This window comes from Panonychus citri, unplaced genomic scaffold (assembly GCF_014898815.1).
Source record: "Panonychus citri isolate SS breed McGregor unplaced genomic scaffold, ASM1489881v1 Contig00050, whole genome shotgun sequence".
Classification (NCBI taxonomy): Eukaryota; Metazoa; Arthropoda; class Arachnida; order Trombidiformes; family Tetranychidae; genus Panonychus; species Panonychus citri.
Genome location: NW_026515455.1, coordinates 656,188 through 682,897, shown reverse-complemented (window position 1 = coordinate 682,897; position 26,710 = coordinate 656,188). Strand labels below are relative to the sequence as shown.

Sequence of the window (26,710 nt, the reverse complement as noted above, 5' to 3'; positions counted from 1 at the left end):
TTTCTAACTGTTTTTCTTAATAATCAAGAATTCAAGAAAGTCCATTCTTACATTATCCATTTTTACATTGACCTTTTAGTTACTCTCTCTCTTTTCCTCTCTCATGTCTCATTTACCTGAAGATTAACTCATTGATAAGTAAACATTTGAACAACTGAAAACTTTCTTTGACTAAATATTATAATACAATATTGGATCTTGTGGTTACTATGATTTATCGATGAGATTTCCAAGTCGAATAGGTTGAGAAAATTAAAATGTTCAAAAGTAACGATTAAATTAATAAATCGAGCAACCGATAGAAAATGAAGACAAAATCGAAGCCTCTTAAACACTAAAATAATTTTCATTTGATAAAATCAAGTGCTTGTAACTTATGTATAAAATTACTTTTACAATAGATCATTTTGATTGCAAGTACTCCTGAGAGAATGGATAGGATTGTGATAATCAAAAGACAATTGAATCATTTATTATTAATCCATCATGCAGTTATTTGATTTTCTTTGATTTGTATTGACTGCGAATTCATTGTGCATTTGAACGGTGATCTATTTGTCTGTCACAATCGATGAGTTTTACAATGCCACATTGATACGGTTGTTTTTCATGATAGGCCCAAGTTTGGAGGATAAGCTGAGATCGGTGAGAGATTTGCTTTCTGACCATCATTTTCGAATTTCTTTAGCTCAAGCTCTTTGTATATACGCCGACAAAAGATCGCTTTCAAAGACGGTGGTCGGTCTACTTCTGTCAAGATGTTCGGTCTCTTTAAGTTTAATGTCTCATGAGCTCGGCGATACTCTCGGTCAAAGTGATCTAAAGAAAAAAGTTCAATTAGAATACATAAAAAAGTAAAATTTTTTTCGTTGAGCTTTTCTTACTTTGATCGATATTCTCTCGGCCCATAGCAACGAAAGATAAATAAAGAAGATCCCGATACATGCTGAAGTGCTTTATATTACCATTCGAGCCTTTTTTAAGTCTCTCATTGACCAGGACGTTCATAGCACTAATCATGTCATTACACTGTAAAGATTTGATTATTTGATTCATCAGACTTTTCCTGATTTTCCTTTCATCAGTAACTAATGCATGAAGTAATGAAGAATGGTCCGCATCTTGAAAAAAATAAAATGAAGTTAAAAAATTGCGATGAATTATTCTTAATCTAATATTTACTTGTATCTTGCCAAAGTCCGTACATTGGATGCTCGAATTCTTTATGAAGCTTAGGATTGTCCCAAATACAATGAACTTTGACATTACGAAAATCTAGACTATTCCAATAATCGTCTCGCTGTTATAAGAAAGAAAAAAATCAAGTTCAGAAAATGAAAAAGAATTGAACAAATATCATATTACCTCTTTGCTCATTAACAAGGACGATTGAAGACAAAGTCCCGAGATATGTGATGGTAAATTGATCCGTTCGAAATACCAAAGAAGATTCCAATAAATAATTGGATGATCATCAACAAATTGAGGTTTGAGAACGCAATTATCTCCTTCACTTTCGAGAACATTTTCAAACTCTTTTCTTAATACTGTTGGACTTAGATATGGGACAGTGGAGGGTTCCATCATTTCATAGTTCGATGTAAACTCCGATTCATGAGGCAAAAGTTGATTTGATAAGCTTATTGGCCCAGTTTGCTTGGCACTGCTCAATGGATCGGTAAAATGTCTGGTTCACTGGCTGATCTAAAGTTACAAGACAAAAAGTAGAATTGTTAAACTGCAATTATCACCAATAGTAAATCGACTTACATGTCAATTATTGTTCCTCCTTGATTATCTTTTTGAGGTTTATCACAAGATTTATTAACAATAGAAAGTACCTGAGGAAAAAGTTCAAATATGTAAGTACATTTAATATTGAATAGATTCATTAATTGAACTCACTTTTAAAGTTATAGTTAATAGAGGGACGAAACGAGAGTTACAAAAGCAGCATTGGGTGTTCAAATTAGAATCATCAGCTGACCATGATTCCATGATTTCTTCATCATAAAGAATAGCAGAGCAGCTTAAACACCGACAACAAGAAGTAATTTCTATGTCAACAACAGGAAGCGAATTGTCACTTGGAATCAATTTCTCATGATAATGCTTTTCGATTGTCTCAAAAAGAGGAGGACAAACATTTGTATTTTGATGAGTGAAACCGAATCCAACCAAATTCCTTCCGAGACTTCCTTCTCTTGATCTTTCACTAAGATCATCAGCACTATCGGCAATACTGAGTCGTTTGAAATCGAGAGATCGCAAACTTTGACTGTCTTCATCATCGTAACCAAAATTGGCGGGAATCTTTTCGGCAACTAGACTAGCGAATTGGGAAAGTAAAAGGGCCGGACCACTGACCCCAGAAGAATAAGAATTATCTTTAAATACTTTGGACGGTGAATTTGTTGCTGAAGAAGCGAGAGTATTCTTAATTCCTGTAAAACGATTTGCCATTGTACTGGCAGCGGATTTGATTGTCGAATTGACAAGTTCGAGATGCTTAGAAGAGGTTAACTTAGCTGTCCAAGGCGAACTCAGACTGTTCAAGTAAGATTTGTCATCATTTTCATCGGACAAATTATTTGTCGATGAAACTTTCTCTTTACTCTCAATGTTCGGAGTAATAGAAGGAAGAACATCAAGAGATGATGATGGTAGAGTTGCTGAGCGAGCCAAAGACGGTTTAGTACTTGCATCAATCTGATCAGTATCTTCACTTTTTGTTTTGAACAAACTGTTGAACTTATTGCTGAGCTTTTGGCGGACCAAACCACCAGATGAATTGGCATGAAATGTGGAGCTGCGAGTTATGGGCGGTACAGATTTAGATGCTGATGTAGGGCCAACAGCCAGGCGAGTGGCGAGGCGAAAACTAGAACGCAAAGTTGAAGCTACTCGTCCTTCAGGGGAGAAAATGCTCATATTCATGATATGATCTTTGATTGGACTTAAAGAAAATAGATTTTCTGTTTCTTCATCACTATCCATATCACTTTCACTTCCAGATTCTTCTTGTTCTTCCTCCTCTGTTCCATCTCTTGAACCTGATTTAGATGACGTTTGTTGAGATGCCTGTGAATCTGGTGTTTGATTACCTGATTGATTTCCATTACAAACTACATCTTCTTCAGGCAATTCTGTGCAAGTTGCAAGACGACATTTATCAGTAAGAGATGAGCCAATGTTAGTAGAAATGACTCCTGATGATTTCTCTCCAGTTCCATCGTCATTTAATGATTTAGTGAGAATCTGATTTAATGGATCACAACCTTTTTCCATTTCTTTTAATGCTTCAATTGTCCCTTCTCTTATATTTTGAATGATTTTTGCATCATTGCCAAAACTGAACGATCTAAAGTAAGATGGTTTTGTTGGGCATTTAATTGGTTCACAAGTACACGGATTAGAATTTGATAAAGGTGAAACAGGAGAAGGCTGATTTTGATCCTCACTTTTGTGTCTTTTTCTAATTACTCGATAATCTTTCATCGTTAAACCATTGAAAGAATCCTTATTAGAAGTTAAACTTGTCATCAAAACACCAGCAGAACTATTGTAATCCTCGAAGCAAGAAAGACTAGATGAATTACGAACAATGCTACGAGTTCTAGTACGGAATTCACTCAAACTTTGGTTGAGTTTCATATCCACCATAGTTGATGTTTTAGAACTTTTTCCAGTTGATTTTTTATTTGCACCATCTAAATCTATTTCAGCATTATTGAATGATGACCCATAACCAGCATCTGATTGATTAGAGGCTGCTTTTTCGAGAGAGTTCAGATTCTGACTTTGTGAATTGACTTCTTCTATCGGACTTGAAAAACATCTTCTTTGATTGTCTGGTAAACCCCTGAACGAGATTGAGCAGATTTACCACATCTTCTGAATTCAGATACTCCTAAAATGACATTGCGAAGTTTTTTCCACATGAGAGAAGCACTAGAATCCCCTGAAGGCCATTTACTCTCGAGTACAGCTTTGTTGTAGTGACCATAGGTGATTGCATTAGGAGTGACCCCACATCGACGCATCTCGGTGAGCACTTTCACGGCAAGAATGGGTTGACTGTAGAGTCCACATAAAAGCATGAGTATTCTGTAACAAACTTCATCAACCGGGTGAAGATTCAAAGCTTGCATCCTTTCAAGGACAGAATATGCGATTCTCAACTGTTTTGCTTTCGTCATGCCAGAAATGTTTGCTTCAACAAATGATGGGAGATGAATGAACCATAAACTGTAACAATAACTAACAAGACATTTGGCCCAAGTCAGTGGAGCTTCTGAATGATGACGAGCGATTCTTTGAGCACTTCGAATCTCTTGTTTAGTTCTTCGAGACATTGGACTGGTTAAACCGACTGTTGATCCAGTGCGTGAAAGGTTAGAAGCATCAACTGTATCTTGATCATAAGACTTTTTTGTCAATATTGGATGTCTATGGAATAATGAAATATCGAGAGTGGGAAAACAGGAATATAAATAACTCTTTTCTGATACTGGTTCAGGGGCGGGAATGAATACTGTTCGGTCATTGTGAGAAGATTCATCGATGTCCAGCAGATGAATCTTAAGTGCATCTTCTAGATCCCCATGAGCTTCAATTCTATCCAAACACTCATCGAAGAAAGCAAGACTTGCGTTTTTATCACTAACAAATGAACGCTCTTCGATGAATCGAGTGAACATTTGAGTTCTCATCATTATATGATAAAATTGTTGATGATTCTTGTCTCGAGACTTGATGAATCCCTGAAAATCAAACAATGAGTTTGGATCTGTAGTTCCAATTGTTGGGGCTCTTGTGATTGGTCTTAAATAACCACGAAAACTTTTTAAAATCGAGGCCATAAATTTGACGAAAATTTCTTGTATTTCCAGATCAATCATTGTTTCACGTTTTCGAGCAGCCATAACATCATGTGAAAAGGGTGAAGTTGAATTTCTCGATTTAGATTGAGGATTATAAGTATGACTATTAGATCTTGAGCTGGGCTTAAGTAACTTTGTATAAAGTTTTTCCAATGTATTGCGAAGCACTCGAGTGGGTCTTTTGGGTAACAGTTTTATATTGAGAATCTTCTTATGCTCGGATATGTAAATTGAATTGGTGTCTAAATCAACACAGGCCACATCCAATGGTAACTCGTACATGTCAAAGTAACGTGAATCAACACCAACAATGAAGGGCAAAGGTGCATTGAGAACATCACAAAGATTGAGAGGGCAAAGTGGTATATAAGGACATTGCCAATGGAATGGAAAGACGAGAGATGTCAATGCTTCAGAGACGCTTGTTAATACGTCGGGTCTCAGTGAATGAAGCAGAATTTTTTGCTCAGCTAATACAAGCAAAAAGACGGTGATACTATTTTCAGGTCCAAGATTACGAAGAAATATTGTAAATGAAGCTCCACTCAGAGGTAAGGGAAGGTCTTCCGATGGTTGAGAAAGTAGAGCAGTTTCATCAGTAGAATTTCCTAATTGAACTTGAATCTTGGGTCTTTGAAATGATGGAAATGGCACATCCAACAAGAAATGAGAAATATATCTTTCAATGGGTAAATTATGTTCAACATTAGGTGAGCATGTCATGTGATATAAAAAAGAGAGAAATTTTTCGAAGGGTTCGAAGAAAGGCCAACGAGATAAAATGCATATCGATTTAACAGAATTAAGTGATTTGTTTGCTTTGTCTTCAATGGAAACGAAATCGAGTCGAGACTTTTCATCCTCATTCAAAAGATCCTCATTGAATTTCTCGTAAAAAGTTATTGCAGCTCCATAGACTTTAACAGCAGCATCAGAGGTTAGAACAAAAGTTGAGAAAAGTGGACGAGGTTGTTGACACTTTTTCGGCCAACATTCAACCGTTGCTCCCATTGGCATACAAAACAAAGGTATTGATTGTGGTAACGAGTAACAGTCGTAATCAACCAAAGGAAATCGGTCGAGTATAGTTGGTTCATATCGTAAAAGAGGTGGTCTATTCATAGATTTTTTATAACATATAAATACATCGCTTCCAATGATACCCTGTGAAGGAAAATATTTCAATTCAATTAGAAATTAATATTCTAAAACTAATGTAAGAAAAGAGATTGAATGATAAAATGTCATTCGATTGTCAGAGAGCCAAACATGAAACTAAAGCTAATACTTGATCAATGAGATCGTCTTACCTTATTCAAGTTCTTGTTAATCTGACAATAAGCGTGAGGTGGAGTTTCACCCTTATTGGCGAGAACAACACAAATATCGATAACAACTAATTGATTACAAGGAGCATTTTCCTTTGCTCTTCGATATGTTAAAAATGTTCTTGAAGTACCATTGTTCACATTAGCGACTTTACCAGAGGGCGTAAAATAAACAACCTCACTGTCCGACATGACCCGTTCCTTGGCCTCATAAAGAACCCCGATGTCAACCAAAGGTGATTTGTCTGTACCTCTTTTATAACAGAGAAAAATAGTTTCAGTACGAAGGCTTCCATGGTTGAGATCAGCTGAAAATCCTAATGGTGTGGTTTCAATACATGTGTAGCCCTCGGGTACAGTTTCCCCTTGGCTTGCGATTATCACAGTTATATCAGTAATGGGAGGTAGGCCAGTGCCAGATGACCCGATTGGACTTGATAAAGAGCTAGAGTTTTCTTGAGAAAATACTGGTGCTGCAGCCGTTTGAATAGTTGGAATACCAGCAACCACGAAATAATCACAAATGCGTTTTTCATCCATACGGATTCTTTTAGAAATTTTCTGGTCACTTGGTTTTGCTCAAAAAATCACCTGATAATAGATCAGAAATGAGAGAAAATGAAGTGAATGGTGTTGATGTTGCTGACTTAGAGTCTATCGAAGTGATGAAAAGTGGTTATCATGTTGACAGTTTGTTGCAGCAAATGATTGAAATTAATCCAGTTTGGTTTGAATTTTCTGTCTCTCAGCAACTAGAAATAGAAAGATTTGAGAAATAAAAAGGTTAGTTATAAAGCATAATTGTCAGATTTTTATGAGGGAAAAGACTAAGAAAGTGAATTGTTTGAGTCGATCAATAAAACCATAAGATGAAATAAGACTACGAAAATCATTGATTGAGTTAAATGAGCGGTTTGAAGAGTTACAAGTGATAAATGAAAGACAATATCAAGAAAAATGACATGGAAGAACGTAAGCTCAAGAAGAAATTCTTAATTGTAATCACAATGATTTCTTTATCCTTAAGAATTTATCCCGTTCAAAATTCTGTCTATTCTCATATCGATTCATTGGCTAACATAAACACTAGAGACCAATCACCAATATTACCATTGGAACAGATACAGGGATGCCCTATGGGTAGTGTATGAAAGTAAAAGCTTGTTACAAGAGGACCAAAAAAGATTTTAAGAAAATTTTTTTTCAATTAGATGCGTATTATAATCAAGTTTATGATAGCAATATTCAAAATGAGCTCTTTCTTTCAAGATTTTTTTGGTCAGCAATCATTCAGAAAATTGATAGAGAAAAATAGAGCAAAAAGTTTCAAATGAGCTGCAGAAAAATCAAATAAAAAAGAATTTTCTCTCGATTCTCTTACTTGTATGCTATTCGAGGTTAATGCTAGTTCAATGATTAGTTCGATATTCAATTTAAGCACAAGATTTCGTTTTTGGTCGAATTCTACAGTTCTTTCTTCCCAAAAACGCAGTTTTCTACTAATCGATGAAATTCTATCAAAAATTCGAAATTTTTTTCTCAAAATTTGTCAAACAAAACTTGATTATATTACATAGTCAATCTCCAAAAATCATATAACCAATTTAAGTTTGAAGAAAAATATGCGAATTTACTTTCATACACTACCCATAGGGCATCCCTGTAAGTTGAAGAGATTCATTCTCGGAAAGACGACACCGTGATTTAAGAAAATATGGACGAAGAGAAAGACAAATGAAGATTAGAAGACGAAATAGAACAATCAAAATGGTGAATATGGTTAACATGATGTACCCAAGACCAAAGGAAAAGATAAATTTCTCATTGACAACACACAAAGAGTATCATGTGCACATATTGACACTTACCTTATCGATCTAAGGAGATATCAATCGTTGAAGAAAAGTGAGGTTTTTATATGTCTAAATAATTGCTAATCAACATAGCTTTTAAAACGATTATGAAATTGTTTCAAAATAACAAAAAGTCATGATAAATATGATAAATATTGGATTTATAGGTATAAATACCTGGTCTCGCCAAGAACTGTTATCATAATCTATAGAAACTGATAATATAATATATCACAATTGCACAGTTTTTTGAAACAATCAAAACAGTTGAAACTATGTAATAGTTTGATTGACGTTTAATCTACTTTAATTCACTTGATTAAAGATAAAAAGTTGATTAATTTTCTATTCTCTAGTTAATTAGATTGAAATGGTTGAGACCAGAGATTTTCTGGTTATTTGGTTGTTCCCAAGATCACCTGATGTTCACTTGACAAAAAGAACAACAGATGGAGCCAAAGTCAAATTCGATTTAGAATTTTTGAAAATTCGATTTTACTCCAATCTTATTGTTCTTTAAAGTCTTTCAATTGTTTTCGTTCATTATTTTGATTGTTACTTTAACTTTGCTCTATTTTTTAATTGTGTCTTTCATCAGATTCTAATTGGTGTTAAAGGTTCACTGTGACAATGGATTCAAGTGGTAATAATTTTGGATCAAAAATGAGTGAAAGTGAAGTGACTGATTCTGGTGTTGATGTTGGTGATTTGGAGTCTATTGAAGAGGAAAGTAGCGATCATGCTGATTTCAATTGTAGAAGTTTTAAACGGAGAGTTTTTTGTTCGGGTGATAGCTACGAAAACCTTAAAAAAGAGGATTTACTCTTTTTTGAGAGACTAGAGCGTGAAAAAGATTTAAAACGAGTCAAGAATAAATACCTGACCGACTTGTCGGACTTTGGTGAGAAAATTCAATCTCATCACTTGGCGATGAAGAGAAAAAGTGAAGTGAAAAATGAACTTTACAACTCAATTGATAAAATAATCGCCGGTTTAAAGTCTCAAATAGATTCCTGTAGTGATATCACGTCTTTAACTTTGACTATAAATGAAAATTTGTCAACCATTGTCGAAACTGAATCGTCTCATTATAACGAGTGTATCAACTTCTTTGGTGCGTTTGCCAATAGAGGAATCGATGTCTATGGATATTCTGATAAGTCCAATTTGGTGGAAAAAGTTAATATGAATAGTCAGAGAAGTACTGCCGATATCGCCACGGATTGTGTGAAGGTTCTCAACTTTCTCAAAGAAAACGGTCCATATGATGCATATGAAGATGAAATTACATCACTACGAATGTCACTCATAGAGTTACATGAGCAATTCGAGGAGTTGAGAGTGATAAACGAAATGGAAGAACAAGAAATTGAAAAACTGGACAAAGACTTAACGGTTCGAGCTGAAAAGAAAAAACTTCAAGAGCAACAAGAAGCTGAAGCAAAGAAAGCAGCCATAGAAGCTTATGAGGCAGCACGGGAGAAATTGGTCGTCATGATTTGCTCGAATACAGAAAAGCAAAAACAATATGCTGCCATTGGTGAAAAAATCGACTTCATGAGGGTGAAAATAAAGGAATTACCAGAATGCGAACAAAAACTGGATACTCTTCATGTAGAAATTACTGAAAAAGACTCAGCTCTAACGTCGTTAAAAGCCAAAAATGAGGAAACTAAAGCAAAAATAAGTGCAGAGAAAGAAAATATCGAAGCTTTGAAAAAGAAAGCTGAGATCATGGACAAAGAAAATGCTGAAAAGGTTCAGAACTTGGAAAGTAAAGTCAATAATATGGAAAGTGAACTTCATGATAAACAAGTTAAATTGAAAGAGTCAAATAAGAAGCGTGAAAGGGCACGTGAAGAATATGAGAAGACTCAGACTAGATTACAAACAATCGAGAGCCGATACAAAACCGCCAAAGACGAAGCTCGACGACAAAAAGTGATGAAAAAGAAGAACATGAAAGAAAAGCGTAAGCTCAAGGAACAGCTCACAAATGAAATCACGATGCTCTCTCTGTCCTTGGGAATTAGTCCCGTTTAAATTCTGTCCATTCTCATAATTTCCAATTCATTAACAAAAAAACTGATCTCATGTATCAATGAACAAAAAATCTGTAATAGAGACCAAAGAAAATATTTTTATTAAGAATCGAGTACAAATTCCATAACATTATAAATGGAAATAAAATGTTCAGCCAAATGATGTTAATATTAATCGACCATAAACAATTCTTTAAATCTAATTGTAAATCTATTTTCGAATTTCTTTCAACTTAATGCTGATTTTCGAAAAAAAATTATTTACTCTCATTTGATATTCTATTTCAATATTTTCATTTATTTTTTTTCTAAATTATGTTCACCATTTGTTAATTGTTTCTTTTGTTTACATCGTCATTTAGATTACATTAACCAGGTCGCTGTGATTGTCTGACTATTGGAGCGCAATCATAAACTCCTCTGATTACTTTTAATCTTAATCCAGGAACGTCTTTCGTTTTACCGAAACGGACTAAGACAACACTGTGTTCTTGTAAATTGTGACCAACACCGGGAACATAAACAATTTTTTCCACTCCAGTGGATAATTTGACTAGGACACATTTTCGATTGGCCGAATTTGGTTTCTTCGGTTTTTTAACCAACGTTCTGACCACAATTCCACGTAATTGTGGATGGCAGGCCAGAGGATGAACTCGTTTTCTCGGTTTAATCGGTCCTCTTTCATGGGTTCGCTTCAAACAGTGCAAGAAATATCTCTTATTCTCCCACCGTGTCCATAGATCTCCATATTTTTCGCGACATTCGTCGATGGTGATTCCTCTTATTGACGACCGACTAATTAAAGATGTTAATGAAAATGAGGGCAATTGATTAACAAGAGGAGAAACGAAACAATTTAATGGACTAACAAAAGCTCTAGGGATCAGCTTGGCAAGTAAAGACATGATCACATCAACCTGAAAACAAAGAAAAACATTCAATTAGAGATCACTGATTCCATGAAGAGTATAAGCTATCGCGTTAATATCACCAATAATTACTTACGAAAGTCAAGAATTGTCAACACAATCAGTAAATCACGGAAAACAACATGTAAACAAAATAATTAAAAAAAAGAAAACAAATTCAATGTTTTCAATAATTATTTTCCAATGAACAATAGATGGAGCTGCGATCACAAAGTTCAGAATTTGTATTAGTCTTGGACTTTTTATCTACTATCGGATATTTTTTCCATTGTTAAAACCTACGAATGTATATCGATAATAGATGAGAAATAAAGGATTCGAATCCAAAATTGTGATTCTTTTCCAAATCAATTGAAATAAAGTGTCAACAATTTACTAATTGTAATTTTAATTTGTTTAGTTACCTTAATTCTTATGAATGAACTACATGAAATCATCGATTACGTAAAAACAGCTGATCAATTGGAAAAAATTTCGTAATAAATGAATAACTTATTGGATTATTTATCTTTAGATAAACTTGATTGTTGAGTAAATGATAAATTGTAACAATTTTTGGTTAATTGTCTGAAGGGCAAATTTAATGTGATAATTAAATCTTTTTAAAGTATAGTAAACATGGTAATAAAAACAATTATCGAAATAAAAGTAATGAGAATCCAATCCTAAATTCATTTTTCACCGATCATCACAATTAACGATCAAATGATAAATCGTTAAACTTAATTATTACTTTCGCTCTCAATTTTTACCCTCAATCTTTAATCATGTTCATCATCATGACAACAGTTAATAAAATTTATCGTGTTTCGAATATAAAAATGGCCTTAAGTTGAAACAGCGAATGTATTTCGAGAAAGAAGAAGAAAAATAAATTATTCCAAATCAAGAATAACTTAAATCACTTTTACACCTACATTTTGCTTCTCGCAATTTAATTCTATTGTTTTAACCTCTCTCATTATCTTCATCATTTATCTTCATCTCACAAATTCATTAATAGAACTCGAGTTAATCATCCAGGTACAAATTGTCGTCTTCTTTTTTTGAAGGTCAACGTTAAAAGTTAATTTCTACAGTTCGAGTTTCTAATTCGTTTCGTTATTGTCTTCATCCTTTTTCGAACTATTTGTCTTCCTTTTTCTCTCTCACCCCTTCCCCCATTTTGACCCTTTTTCTTCATCATCCTCATCCTCTCCATCTTCTGGGTCACTGTCACCATCTTAAATTAGGCCAACAATTATGATGCTAATCGTATTCACTCATATTATTATCTTTCCGTTTCCATTATCATCTACAAATTGTCATCCGAGATGCAAATCTCATGAATATAATGGAAACCCTTTAACAATCCTGTTCGTAAATAGTGTAAACATAATCAAGATAATCATCAGACAAATTATCATCATCATCATCAACGTTATCGTGTTATCATCATCAGATTAAGTTCCATCAAGACAGAATTAGTTTAGAGAATTGGATTTAAAGATAAACTTTTCGGTTTTCTAAATATTATTTCCAATTCTAATCAGTTCTGGAAACAAAAAGTAGCAAATAATTTGAATTTATTATAATATTTAATTTCTATATTCAAACAATCAAGATAATCGCCGATGATTAATGTTCACTTTAAATGATTGATTGAAATTAAACACAGAAAGGAAGTCAATCCAATGTGAAAGTTGAATTTCATTTAATGATTTACTGAATTAATTAGTAAATTGTAATCTTGGTTGATCGTATTTATCTTAATTAGAATCATTTGTTTCACCTTAAAAAGCCACTGATTTAATTATCACAAACCTGATTCACTAATTAAATCTAACTTTCAAGTCTTTGCCTCTTTCCGTTTACCCGATGGCCTGAATAGATATCGAAATGTCCGCTTGAACTGAAATGGACTTATAATCGTTTCCGACCGTAACTCGAAAGTTAATTTAATCAACCAATTTTCACTTTCATATATTAGTAAACAATTTAATGGAAATTGTAAAATTTCAAATTGAATTAACTTCAAGTTAAATTGTTTCGTAGATCACAGTTACTAAATTACAATCGTTAATCAATGATCATACCTTCATTATAATTCACTAATCACGGAAAAAATTACCGAGGATAATCCCAATGATTAAATGTTAATTAACTTGAAGAAAACAAAAGCTCAATGTCGATTCAATTAAACTTGAAATTAACCCTTGAGTTAATTTAGTTACATTATCGCAATGAAATTCACTAACAATTTAAATTTAATTGTCATGTACCTTTCGGCTTACTAGTATATTAATCACCTTTTCTTTTAATTAGAAAGTTAATTGTCAAAGGAAACAATTGGTTAATTATAGTTGAATATGTAGACGATTTAGATTAATAATGAAATCGAGATGAAAAAAGTATCACAATTAAATTTGATTAACCTGATTAAATGTCAATAGGATTTAGTGACAAGGTTAGAAAGGAAATCATTTTGTATCACAATCAGTAAATTGTTGAGAATTAATTTTAACCAATTAATGAATGAGCAGTTTAATTGCTAAATCTTTAGATTGGCTGCTAAATTATTAGTTAATTCATAGATCACAATTAGTAAATAGATTTGAAGTTATTGATATGAGTTTTTTTAGAAAAGGGAAACACAGCAATTAAAGTGGCAATAGTTAATTGTTACTGGCTGATAATAGCGGAAGCCATTTATTTTTAAGTTAATTACCGACTACAATTTATCTGAATTAACCTGAATCAAATTAAATCAGTTGATACAAAAAAAAGTGATGAAAGTAAATTGCGAAAGGGAAAACCAAACTTGTAACCATATTGGCTAATTAACCATACGAACAATTAAAAGATCAATCAACTAAGTTTAGTAAACAATTAATAATAAGAAAAAAAATCTATTAATAAACAATTAGTTTGATTAAGAAATTAATTAAAAAGTCAATACAATTGATTGGAAATCAAAATTCAATGTCAACGAGAAAATTGAATTTGAAATAATATTTGAACTTGAAAATAAATAAATTTACTAATCATGTTGATGAGGATGATTAAGATAATTGTGATTAAAAGGAAGATTAACTTCACTAATCTTAAGGCCGAAAATAAATTGTAATTAAATTGTTGTGACCAAATTAAATTAACACTTGATGGTTGACCTTCTTTACTTGTTTACCTACAATAAGATTTCATTGATTTCTTAACTTTCACTTTTCTTGAACTTTTTTATCCTTTTTATATTTTTCCAGGTCAAAAGGCATAATCACAATTACTATCATGCCAACAATCAGCTAAATAACGGTAACAATCAACAGATAATCAATTAAATTGTGAGTACAGTTTGTATTCTGTATAATCGGGTTTTCCCTTTTCCTGTAAACTTTACTGTCTACATGTTTTTGTACGTTGATTGTCAATGATTTTTAAATTAGTTTGGTTAGTTAGTTGATCAGTTTAACAATTAACTTATGTAATAAGAGATAAAATCTTATATATACAATCAACAACAACAGTAAATCAACAAATAATCAAAGTGAGTAAATCCTTGAACATTAAATGCTGGTATTACCTGAGAAAATATCAAACTATTAAAGTGACCTTTACCTCTGTTGGTTGCAATTAGTAAATTGTATTTACACCAATCAGTTTGTGATTAATTTTGATTCTCTCCCGGTGGTTTTTTCAAACAATTTGACGGTCAACTAGTTGATCCTTGAATAGTTTATTAATTATCCAGCCTTCATCTAATCACTGTGGTCATTATCTTTGGTTAACTGCGATTGTAATAAATAGCAATCGAACAGCAGAAATTTTCATCAGTCAACAATCAACGACAACGAAAACAACATTAACTTTTGTTTTAGTAAATTAGTGAATTAACAACAATCAACAACAACAATGAAATTCTCGGTTAGTATATTCAATACAGTTCTAATTAGTGGTAATCTTAAATTGGTGATTTGTTTGTGAAAAGTTTTTCGTTTTGTTCATTTTTTGATTTATCCATTTCTCCTATTTGATTATCTCATAGGCAACAATCATCTATTTAATTGTTACTTTAACCATTGGATTAGTTTCTGCTGATTATTATGGCGCTGGTTTCCCAGTCGCTGGTGGTGCAGGTTATGGTCCAGAATTGATTCGTTACAAAAAGGTCCCATTCCCATATCGATCTGGACGTAACATCGGCTATGGTCAAGGCGGATATTTGGGTGGAGCCGGAGGCTATGGAGGGTATCCATTAAATGACGGGTATGAAGATTCATCTTCCTCTTTTGATTAACAATCGTGACTCGAATACTTATCGTTCTCTTGGTTTGTTAGGTACTAGAATCGGATGATTATCGTCATGGTTTAGAAGCCCTTCAATTGGAAAAGGACTTTTAGAGAGGATTTTGGGTTAATTTGCATAAGATATAAAACGCACTCATTTGCACGCAATTCACAATCAACAACAGCTAAACAATAATTCGTAGTTTGGTGATTGTTTGATGTATTGAGCTTCTTCTTACACTTTCACTCATTTCATCATTAATCTTTTAATCGTAATCACTTGATTACGATAATCAAGATTAGATCAGGATGGAGGATCAGGATCACTGCTTTTCCTGCTTAGCTGTGCACCTTGATGGTCAACCAATTTGCTCAATGGTCATCGAAAAAATCTTAGAATCCATCTAATTACATTGTCACCATCTCTTTAATTGTTGAGTTTAATTTTTGCTTCAATCACACAATTTGCACTTGCACTGATGCTGTTTATAGACAAAAATCACACTAATCAACCAAATTACATCAACAATCAACCACCAGATTAAATCATTAACTAATTATTAAACCATCACATCTATGCCAATCCAAAACTCTTTAAATTTTGTAATCATCTCTTTTTTTTACCTTTGTCATCAAAATGTCAACACAACTATTTTTTTGTTGTTAATTGTCATTAAAAAATAATTTAGATTGAAAATTTGCTTTAAAGTTATTCAAACAATTAACTGAACCACAATTGTCCCGTTTACATGAGTAATCAACTTGATCCTCTGTGTCCAAGAACACAAAAGATGACAATTAAAGTTAATGAGGATGAGGATGCTGATGATAATTATGAAATAAGTTGTTCAATTAAAGATTCAGTTGATTCTATCTAAAGATTAAGTTAAATCAGGCCAACAGTTTCAGTAATAATAATAATCATCATCATTATCATTTTCATCTTCATCAGTGAGTAAAAAAATAAACGTTATCCTGAGTTTAAATCTGTTTATTGTTGATACCTGTTGTTATCGTAATCATGAAGATAATGAAGATAATAATGAAAGAAAGTGAAGTGGGTAGGTGGTTGAGAGAGAAAGAGAGATGAAGATGATGAGGGGAGAGGGAAGATGAGACTGTAAGAGAAGATGATGATGATAAAAGAGGAGGGAAGATGAAGATTGAGAGAGGAAAAGAGGATTGAGATGATTAAAGTTTGATACAAAAAATACACTTTATGTTTATCGAGTTAGTTGGTACTTGTAATCGTCAAGTAACAGTGACAGTTAACCCGTTCTCGTGGTTTCTTTTGTAATAGTATCGATAATATCAGAATAGAACAGTTCAAATAACGAAAATTTTATATCAAAATGTTACCAATTGTGTTTACCTGTTTAATTGTTATCAGTTTATCTTCAGTCTCTTGTTATCCCTCCGGTGCTCCAGAGGAAACATGTAGTTCGTTGTCACCCGAACATGGCCATGGTGTTCCCTCGCAGCCCGTGGCTCAGGCTCCTTTCTATGTTGTCGCTCATGGGAAAAAGTTTTCTCCCGGTGATAAAATTGGCGGTAAGAAGATTCTACCACAATTAAGTAATCATCGATTCTAACCAATTAACTTTCTTTCGTATTCTTATTCTGTTCAGTTGAAGTTTTCCAACGGGATAAAGTTGCCACTTTCAAAGGATTTTTAGTTCAAGCTCTGGATTCGGTTACCCACCAGCCCATTGGTTCATTCATGTCGACGACGGGAATGCAACCAATTAACTCGTGCTCAGCAATTACCCACACCGACCCAAGGCCTAAGAAGGGTGTTAATCTTGTTTGGGAAGCGACTGTCCCTCAACCCGGTGAAGTAATTTTCAGGTAAGTGACAGTTAAAGTTGACTAATTACAATCAAAATCTTTTCAAATTCATTTTAATGTGTCGTGTTTACATTGAACGAAAAGAAAATCAATCAAAATTTTTCCCTCTTCTTTCATTTTCAACAATTTAAATTGTTCCCTCTGATCATTGGTTTGTTTTTCTCGAGTAATCAAGCCTATTGATTAACAGAAATCAACATTATAATCACCAATCAACTGATTAGTTAATTCATCCATCATCAGTTGATTGGATTCTATTGGATTAGCAACTTTGCTTTTTGTCTAATTATTGATTGATTGTAATATTTACACAATTGTGATTTGATTGTAAACTCAAGATGAGGGGAAATTGTTTATGTAAATTGTCAGAAATGAAAAGTTAATTAACTTTTTTTTCACTTTAATTATTATCAAATCAACGCTGAGCTAATGAACTAAATTTACTCATTGTTTCATGAAGTAAATTTAATTTCTAATTAAAATCTCAATTGTTCAATGATTTAGTTTCTTTGATTGTTAATTTTTCAATCAAATGTTCAATTATCACAATCCAGATGATGAGAATGATTAAGAATTAGGTTTATAATTAAATTAGTTGTTTCTCTTTAATTTAATTGCGATCAAAAATAACAATCAAATTAAACATCCTGATTCCTAATATTTAATTTAATTTACCTCAAGGTTAACAACAATCAACCTTTGATTGTTAACCAACTTCCTTGATGTTTAGGATGATTAAGTTTATCCAAACAACTGAACCGCTAAATTAACTCAGGCTCATCAATTGATTAAGACAAAAAAAATCAACAACAATCAATTGATTAACCTTTTTTTCAATTGATCAATATTGTCAATCAATAAAAATTGTTTCGTTTGATTAACAGAGTAAGTGTTAAATTGTGATGAGAAACAATTAAAATATAAACCTTAAAGGTTAATAATCAAGAAAAAGAAGCGAAAACTTAAATTACCAACAATTAGAGTTAACAATTTAATGTATTCTAAATTAAATCAATCCATCCAAATTAATAGTAAATAATAATTAAGAAAGTGAAGTTAATAGTTAATCACTTAAGCTGTAGATGTACAATTGATCATTATCATAATTTAGTTACCGGGTAAAAGGAAATTAACTAAATCATAATATGATAATCATCATCATTAGTCCTAAATTTATCTCATTGAAAGATAATTGGTTAATTTAAGGTAATGATAATCAACTGGATCTAAACTAATGAAACAAATAACAACAATTTAAACATAATTTAGGTTCACTTTATATTGTATTATAAATGAGAAGCTAATTTTATATAAGAAAACAAATTATATTTATATAAATGTGAAAACGAGTAAGAATCAACTGATTAAAAACACTTTGAGTTGTTCATCTTAATCATGATGATGATCAATTCCAATTGTTGGCTTACAATTTAACCTCAAAAGCTACGGCGTTGGATAAACGCGCGCGCGTTTAATTGCTTCGGGTAACGAAACGGGAGGTCAAAAGGGAAACAACAATTTGGAGCTTCTTGATTAATCATTTTACCATAATCACAATCGTCAATTCATCTTTGATCACAATCAGTTTAATCATCATCAGTATTTCTGGTCAAAGTGTTTATATTTAAACACTTTTTACGAAAATTGTTCATATTTTTAACGGTAAAACGTACGAGGCAATTTACTGATCATTCAGAGTAGATGTTATTAGATTGTAACAATTTCGATTGACACATTAATCAGGAACATTCATTTTCGTTGAAAAATCCTGATTGTTGATTCTATTGAAACATGTTAATTACAAACTAATCATCTTTGATTGCAACTAAATTAGATTTCGATTGGTGATATTAAATATAAAATGAAATATCAATCAATTTTATCAATTTGTTGTTTATATGATTGGGAAAAGATTTCCAATAATTAATTGATGATAATTGGGTTTCTTTTACAAATACAAAACGATGAGAAATTACATATTGTTATTGTACTGTGAGTATTTCTAATGATTAGTTAATTAGTGAAGTAGAAAATGTTTGATTGAAACAGGAAAAACAAGAGAGAGAGGAAAGAATTAAGAATCTTTAATTGTTGTATTAGATTCCATAATTTAGGCCACTGGTTTTTCAATTAAAGTAAATATCGGCCATCGAATGTTTCATTAATCCAATTTGATTCTCTTGATTGTGATGCTTGATGATGATTACGGATGATGGATGTTGTTACCTTAATGCTAACTCGTTGATTGGATTTTTTGATTAACTTGCAATCTAAATGTAAAAGTAAAAGTAAGTAAAGAAGATGTGATTAGTGTAAACATTTAAGTGGCACAATTAACAAAGAAAAAGGTGAAATTAAAGTTAATACAAAATCTGATTATGATTATTGTTTAGATTTGATTGATCAAAGGGAAGTGAATCTTTTCTCTCAATGTAACAAACACATTAACTACCAATTGTGTCTCAATACAATTGAATTGATTAGAAAATCATCTTTAATTGTTCAACTAATTGATCTGTTAATCTTTCTCTTCCTTGATTTCTCTTCCTTTTCCAGAGCAACAATCGTACAAAACAAGAAGCTTTATTACGCCAACATACTCGCCTATGAGGCCGAACAGTTCTACTCGACATAATGAACCTTTTATACCATCGAACGCATCGAAGTTAATTGTAAATGCACATTCAATTTCTCTCTCTCTCCTTTTCTTTCGGTCATAATAATCACTATGTGAGCGATTAAGCATGAATTGTGACAATCATCTTTTTCATCAATTTCGTCATCATCTTCATCCTTTTTCTTTACCCTCTTGGTTCATCATCTTTAACAAATCATTTTAACTACTTTCTCTCTGCTCTGATTCATCTATTTTCATCAATAATACAAATAATAAATTGTTACTTATTTACTGATTGTTCTAACAAATCAGTTAGCCCGGTGACCATTCAACTAATCATTACAAAAGTAATAATGAGTGAAGGTGGGGTTAGTATGGGGTAGAAGAGAAAAAGTGAAAGAAAAGATTGTTCAATGTTCCTCTCTGATGGTCACCATTTACTAATAAATTCATATATTTATCACTCATTTATTATTAATATCAACAATAAAAATAGAAAACCAATAAAATATTGATCACTTTTCTATTGAGATTTGATAAACTAAAATAATTTCATTGTGATTCCTTTCAAAGAAAAATGTTGATATTATTGAAATTCAATTGACAGGTGAAAGGAGAGACAAAAAGAAAAGGATTAAATCAAGATTGTTATTCATTGGATTTCAAATGTTGAGATTTACACGAAATCACAGCATCAACACTTGATAATCTTGTTAAACCAATTAAACGATGGCCTCAATTTGTGGCTTCTTATTTGCCCGTTCAATCAAGTGAATTTCAATTCATCAAACTATCATGGTGACAATCAATGTCTCAGAACAATGAACAATAGCTAAAAGAAGAAAAAAAGGTGGGTTTAGATTTAAGATTGATAATTCTAAAAGTATCTAAATCCCTCTCTCTCTCTCTCTCATTCACAATTCACTCTTTTGGGTCTTAATTGGAGGTATGACAGTAATCATCTTAAAAAGAAGGCACACTTACTTGATAATTAAGAAGATAATCATCGGAATACCACCAACAACTGATTTCATGTAATCTTCTTTTTCTGTTTACTTTGAATTGGAGAATTTGAAAATTTCTTCTATTCTTCCTTCAGGTTATTGTTGATCATTGGCGATAAGACGTTTGATGGTTGATAAAAGTTCTCTTTTCACTTGATCAGGAACAAGTCTATGGACTTCAGGGGTTACATTTCTCAGTATTTCGTCAACCGTTAAAGTTTCAATGTTTTTACCTTTCATGTAATTTTTACACAATTCGGTTACCTTTTCATCAAATTGATTCTCACTTAATCGATTCCTTAGTAACCGTTTAAGTTCATCTTTCTTACCTTCTTCTTCCAATTTTCTCATTGCTTTACTTCTAACTTCTTCTATCATAGGATCCATTTTCTTTAAAAGAGAAAATTCACTTGACCTTGAATCAGTAAAAAAATTAAATCAAAATTAATCACAATCTAAATTCAAATGAAAGTAACAATGGTCAACGATTAAACTAAATTAAGAAACAAATTTGAACAAAAATTTTCCAATTAAAAGTGAAAACAAATGAATCTTTTTTTCTAAAATCCACCCACTAGATGGCGACACAAAAGAAAACCGGTTAATTTAAACTGAATCAAAGTAAAACCAAGAAACACAAGAAAAATTAAATTTTTTTTAGATTGACACTAGTAGATTTGTAGAAACCTCACTCACACAAAAACATACATCAATAAATCAAAATTAATTAATTTCTTTCTTTTTTTTTCTTTGTTCTTAATTATTTAGATTTTAAAGATTTAAAGATTTAAAGATTTATATTTCAAAATAAACCTTTTATGCTAATCTTTCATATTTTTTTTCACTTTGTTTAGTTCTAATTAATATTAATCAATCATAATGCTTGATTAATTGATTTTCATGGAATCAATTGTGATTTAACTTGTGTGTTCATCGTATTTGCGCGCAAAATTAAAATCAATTTTATAAGATTAGAATTTTTTAATTGATTCCTTGATAAATTGAAAACTAAACCATTATAATTAATCAATGTTAATTAGAAATTTTTAATTTCTATTCTAATCGTTATAAAATTATTGTTATTTTTATTGATAATCTGTCCAATATTTAACTTATGATTTTATAAATTGAATCTTTAATATCATTCAAATCAGAACTAATGTGTTTTATTTAATTGATAGATCATCTTAGTATTGATGTAATGTATACTTAATGAAAAGTAGATAAAACGCACATAATATAAGAAACCAAGAAATAGAACAACTGCAGAATTTCTTCTTTTTATTTTAAGTTTAACAGGACTCAGAGCTTCTGATGAATTAAAATTCATGTTTTGAACAATGTACAAGGAAGAATATGACAAGTAAGGAATTAGGGATAAAGAAAAGAAAAGAAAATAATAAAGTAAATAACAAATTTCTCCCCTGAGGTCGAATTACACAATGACAGATTAAATCACAAGTAAATGACCAAAGTCCTGTCGTAATCCCAATAAAGGGAAAATGTTCTCTCAAAATGTTCTCCTTAAAATATTTTCTCGGACCAGAGTCCTTTTCTGAAAATCGTATGATTGTCAAAGGTCCAAAATTAAGGATTAGGTATACACAAAATTAAAAATAAAAATAAAAGAAAAATTAGAAATTAAATTTTTATCATTATTAACAAAATCTTATCAAGAAAAACATGGTTGTAATTCACTAACGGCCCAGTCCTAAGATTGTCTGGAATAATATAATGTTTGTTGAAATTTCAATCTAGGTATCAACCTGATCCCTGTGATTAGCCAAACAATAATAAACAAAATCAACTTCAAATTCACAGGTAAATTAATTAACTTAAAATTTATTAGATCAGTTTTCCATCCAATCTTTTCTCTCTTCTTTTCAAATCTACTAGTGGTCACAAATGACACCAAAAAAATGTTGCCTCATAGTTTTTCTGTTATGTGCTGTCTCTTTCTCTCTACTCTTTGAACCGAAATTAATTCTTAGAATTTAAATTTTTTTTTGTTAATCAGATGTTTTCATATTTATTACATTTTGTTTTTTATTGTTGTTAAATTTTTTACTAAATAAATGAATTGAAAAGGCAACTTTGATTGTTTGTGAATTCGATGAAATCATCGCGTCAATTGATCGATGGATTTAAATGATTTTTGGAACCATTTAAATCTCTTTCTAGTCTTTTACCAAGACCATCGGTGATTTCCCTTATTAAAAGTGGATCTAAATTGTTGGCTAACATGTACATTAGAAACCAATCGCCAATATTACCATTGGAACAGATAAGTTGAAGAGATTTGGTTTTGGAGAGACGACATCGTGATTTAAGAAAGTATGGACGAAGAGAAAGACAAATGAAGATTAGAAGACGAAATAGAATGACCAAAATGGTGAATATGGTCAAGATGATGTACCAAAACCAAAGGAAAAGATAAATTTTCTCATTGACAACATTCAATGGTAACATACAAAGAATATCATATGTTGATATATCTCCAGAGTCACCGTATTTTTGGAAGCGACATTTGGTCATTCGTGGGAACATCCGTATCATCGGGTTAACCTGGGAAGTCCGATTCTCTGAGAGAACATAAGAAACAACCGATGGTCCATAATCCATAAAGTCACCATCGAAAAACCAATCGGTAAAATACAATTGGCAAATTACGTTGACCAAACAAAGAAGTTCACAGAAAAAATATTTACAAGCATAAAGACGATGGTGACCAAAGTGTCGGTAAAAATAGTCCAAGATAATTTTTCGTTTATGCCCTTTCTCTTCATCGGTTATCAATGCGATTTGCATTCCAAGTGAAATCGTCTTAATTAAACCTCCTTCCCACAATTTCCACAGGTAATAAGGGAAATAGAAGACAACTCCTTGAAAGAAAAGAGTAAAAGTAACCCATTGATAATAAGTTTGCCATTTTCGATTATTATTGGAACCTTGTGAATTTCTGATCCATGGATGAGCTGTTTCACCATATCGACCTTGCGATGAATATGAAGCTGAAGATGTTAAGGAAGACGATGAAGATGAAGATGATTGTGATCCTTGTTTTGGCGATGATTTTGGTTCAGGAATGATGAAAGTTGATTGGATCCAACAATAGGTGTTGATCATTGTTTTAGGTAAATTATTTGTCTCCATACAATGTATTGGCTCACCGACATATTGACGGCCCGATAAAGGATGCTGAAAGCGATCAATATGACCGAAGTAAAAAGCCAATGTAAACGGAAAATTGCATTATCGATGTGAACAGTTCGTCTTTTGGTGACCCGTTTCAAGCCAATGAATAAGTCGAGCATAATTACGTGTCTCACCTTGAAACCAATTTGATTGCATTATACTGAATGATAAAGGAATAGAAAGAGAGAAAGTTGTTCTCGAATCAAAAGAAAGTGTGACAATTTAGCATAAGTGTTACTCTTGATTCAAAATCATCATCGAAAAGATGAACGAAATTATTTTTGAACGTTAGCGAAAAAATCTCAAACATCTAGTAGTTAACCTAATTACCTTAATCTATGTTTTCCTGGTTCATTTCCTTCCTTAATTTTTGTCAAAAGAAAAGAGGAAATTCTGGTAAAAATTCAACAATCAGTTAATTGGAAAAAGTAAAAGTAATCAAAGTAAAGTGGAGTCATCTTTAAATCCAGTTGAGAAAACATGATTTAAATTTCAAGATAATTAGCATGGTAATAATTTCAAGCTAATTCCAAGGTGAATACTTCATATTGGAAACTTGGATGGAGTTAATCTGATCACTTTAAGTTGACATTTAATCTCAAATCAATTGATTGTGATTACAACTAACATTTAAAAGGTTGATTTATAGACTTGATGATTTTTGTTGTCATTATTAACTCAACTTTCTTAAGATATATTCAAGTGATAAATAACATGGTTGAATCATTAACTTGATCATCACAATCATCACCATAAACAACATCATTTGTTTAATTGCTTAGCCAACAATTAAACAAGTGATTATGGGTCAGATGCTGTTCCTATTTCATGAAAAATGTTAAAATTCAAAATAACATCTAAGATGATAGATAAACAAATGGATTTAATTACATGAACAGTTAATGGTGAATATCATGAATTAACCTTCTCATCATGGTAACAACATGATGTTAATCAGTGAGAAATGTTGTTAACATGCAAATTGTTGAATCTTCATTTCCTTGTCTCAGGAGCAACCAAAAGGCAGCAACAACAATAAGAATACAACCAGAACTTTTACCTCACAAAGGAGAAAGTAAAGGAACTAATTATAACTCAGCAACATTATCTCCATCATCATCATCATCATCATCATCATCTCTCATCTTCTTTCATGAGAATATAAATGTTATCTTCTTCTTCCAGAATATGGGACACACTGGCAAAGTGCAAAATCTTTCATTCCGAGAATCCATCAATCTTCAATCTGCTCAATTTGCGATTTTCATGAGAAAAACAAATCTATTTTTTTCTACTTTCTGTCACCAAGATTATCTTTAAATCTGATTGAAATGTCGAGAATCAAATTAATTTATCTAATTCCCTTACTAACATAGTCGCACGAAAAGTTAAATATCCTAATAGTTGTTTAGCCCAACGAATTAGTCATTAACTAATCAACTTATTCCTTGTAACCAACCGTAATTTTGTTCACTTCTTGTTTCAATTACGAGTCTGTAATTATCATCTAATCACTTGAATTGTATTCAAAAATTGTGGGCTAACAATCAGTGATTTTAAACTTTTCTGAAAATTTTTTTAATTACTATGATTAAGTTGTAATTGTTCACGATTTAGAAAATCAGATTAGCTTGATAATTAATCGATGACAATGTGTTATAACAACGATTAGTATCAACAACCTTTCAATTTGCTACTAATTTTGTAGTTACAAGTTGAATAACTGTAATAATAAGTTAATTGTTTGAGAAAAAGTTGATTGAGCTTTGTAACAATCGACATTCATTGAGATCAGAAAAAGTTTCAATGAGAGTAAACAATTAATCTAATCAATATGATGATCGTAAATAAAGAGGAAAAAGTTTTACTTACGTTTATCTGATTGAAGAGAAAAATAATTAACCATTACAATTAAAAGAATCAACTTTCCAACAATTAACAAATTGTAACAATATTGAAGAAATTTAATTTAATTACGGTAAGAAAAAGGCACAATTAACCCATTGTATGGGGAAACACTGGAAGAAACAATCAAGTAAGAAAGTTAATTGTTCAATGGTAATAATTTGTAAGGAAAATGAGGAAAACAAAGTTGAGATAATTAAGTTAATTGTGATTAGTTAGTTTGAAATTAGAAATGAAAACAAATAAAAACAAGGAAAAGTTTTCTTTTTTTTCTGTTGACTGTTTTTACCATGTGACTCTGAAAGGTTCATGTTAATTGTGAGTGATTCTGTTCCGAGGTGGATCAAAATGAACGAAGATCAGTAATCCTGGATTAAGAAAGAAAGAAAAGAAAGAGGGAAAAGGAGGATCATCTTCTATCATCATCATTCGCAGTCTATGGATGAAGAAATGAGGAAGATGATGGAGGGCCAATGCTCGAGAAAGAAGATGAAGATAAACATGGAGATAAAGGTAAGAAACTGATGAAGATAAAAATGATGATGAAGATGAAGATGAAGATGAATCTTTTTTGGTATAACTTAGGCTAATCTCCAGATCTTCTCAGTGAGATTATCCCTTCAATGGTTATCCAATTGTATTACTCAATCTTGACGGTTCGAAACAGATTAACCATTGATAGTTTATCTTAACTTAACTGATTAGTTTAAATTTAAAAAAGCAAACAATTAACTAATGGTAATCAACTTTTTTCCTTCAATTGTATTGTTTATATTTCATCAATAACTTTTAGCCAATATGATTGTATGTATAATAATTAATTAATGGCTTGTCAGATTG

The 26,710-nt window shown here is 31.7% G+C and overlaps 6 protein-coding genes across 6 annotated transcripts; 3 read left to right on the top strand and 3 right to left on the bottom strand.

Moving 5' to 3' along the window:
- Nucleotides 1-327: 327 nt before the first annotated feature.
- On the bottom strand, nt 328-8,429 carry LOC128385724 (C-myc promoter-binding protein-like). The gene is given in 8 exon segments (XM_053344621.1): nt 328-819; nt 885-1,121; nt 1,183-1,300; nt 1,366-1,605; nt 1,906-3,836; nt 3,839-6,047; nt 6,194-6,963; nt 8,080-8,429. Coding segments are annotated over 7 exon segments (5,505 nt in total). The 5' UTR covers nt 6,752-6,963; nt 8,080-8,429; the 3' UTR covers nt 328-607.
- A 119-nt stretch (nt 8,430-8,548) lies between these two features.
- Nucleotides 8,549-10,275, top strand: LOC128385714 (chromosome partition protein Smc-like). Its single transcript, XM_053344608.1, has one exon. The coding sequence runs from the start codon at nt 8,695-8,697 to the stop codon at nt 10,105-10,107; it is 1,413 nt and encodes a 470-aa protein (XP_053200583.1). The 5' UTR covers nt 8,549-8,694; the 3' UTR covers nt 10,108-10,275.
- Nucleotides 10,276-10,383: 108 nt separating this feature from the next.
- LOC128385721 (40S ribosomal protein S12, mitochondrial-like) lies at nt 10,384-11,262 on the bottom strand. Its single transcript, XM_053344618.1, has 2 exons — nt 11,115-11,262; nt 10,384-11,026 (listed from the first exon to the last, which is right to left on the bottom strand). The coding sequence occupies exon 2, from the start codon at nt 11,012-11,014 to the stop codon at nt 10,475-10,477; it is 540 nt and encodes a 179-aa protein (XP_053200593.1). The 5' UTR covers nt 11,015-11,026; nt 11,115-11,262; the 3' UTR covers nt 10,384-10,474.
- A 3,239-nt stretch (nt 11,263-14,501) lies between these two features.
- LOC128385723 (uncharacterized) lies at nt 14,502-15,998 on the top strand. Its single transcript, XM_053344620.1, has 3 exons — nt 14,502-14,938; nt 15,060-15,280; nt 15,353-15,998. The coding sequence occupies exons 1-3, from the start codon at nt 14,927-14,929 to the stop codon at nt 15,357-15,359; spliced, it is 240 nt and encodes a 79-aa protein (XP_053200595.1). The 5' UTR covers nt 14,502-14,926; the 3' UTR covers nt 15,360-15,998.
- Nucleotides 15,999-16,458: 460 nt separating this feature from the next.
- On the top strand, nt 16,459-20,316 carry LOC128385722 (ferric-chelate reductase 1-like). Its single transcript, XM_053344619.1, has 3 exons — nt 16,459-16,852; nt 16,930-17,149; nt 19,706-20,316. The coding sequence occupies exons 1-3, from the start codon at nt 16,654-16,656 to the stop codon at nt 19,782-19,784; spliced, it is 498 nt and encodes a 165-aa protein (XP_053200594.1). The 5' UTR covers nt 16,459-16,653; the 3' UTR covers nt 19,785-20,316.
- A 2,434-nt stretch (nt 20,317-22,750) lies between these two features.
- On the bottom strand, nt 22,751-26,314 carry LOC128385725 (innexin inx1-like). Its single transcript, XM_053344622.1, is given in 3 exon segments — nt 22,751-23,964; nt 23,967-24,125; nt 25,838-26,314. Coding segments are annotated over 2 exon segments (1,185 nt in total). The 5' UTR covers nt 24,085-24,125; nt 25,838-26,314; the 3' UTR covers nt 22,751-22,897.
- Between the last annotated feature and the right edge of the window lie 396 nt (nt 26,315-26,710).

What these genes read in the sequence shown, in the direction of transcription:
- LOC128385721 (XM_053344618.1), bottom strand. Translation starts at nt 11,014, where the DNA reads ATGTCTTTACTTGCCAAGCTGATCCCTAGAGCTTTTGTTAGTCCATTA.
- LOC128385714 (XM_053344608.1), top strand. Translation starts at nt 8,695, where the DNA reads ATGGATTCAAGTGGTAATAATTTTGGATCAAAAATGAGTGAAAGTGAA.
- LOC128385722 (XM_053344619.1), top strand. Translation starts at nt 16,654, where the DNA reads ATGTTACCAATTGTGTTTACCTGTTTAATTGTTATCAGTTTATCTTCA. An exon ending in TCCCGGTGATAAAATTGGCG is followed by an intron (nt 16,853 to 16,929) that starts GTAAGAAGATTC and finishes TATTCTGTTCAG; the next exon opens with TTGAAGTTTTCCAACGGGAT. An exon ending in CCCGGTGAAGTAATTTTCAG is followed by an intron (nt 17,150 to 19,705) that starts GTAAGTGACAGT and finishes TTCCTTTTCCAG; the next exon opens with AGCAACAATCGTACAAAACA.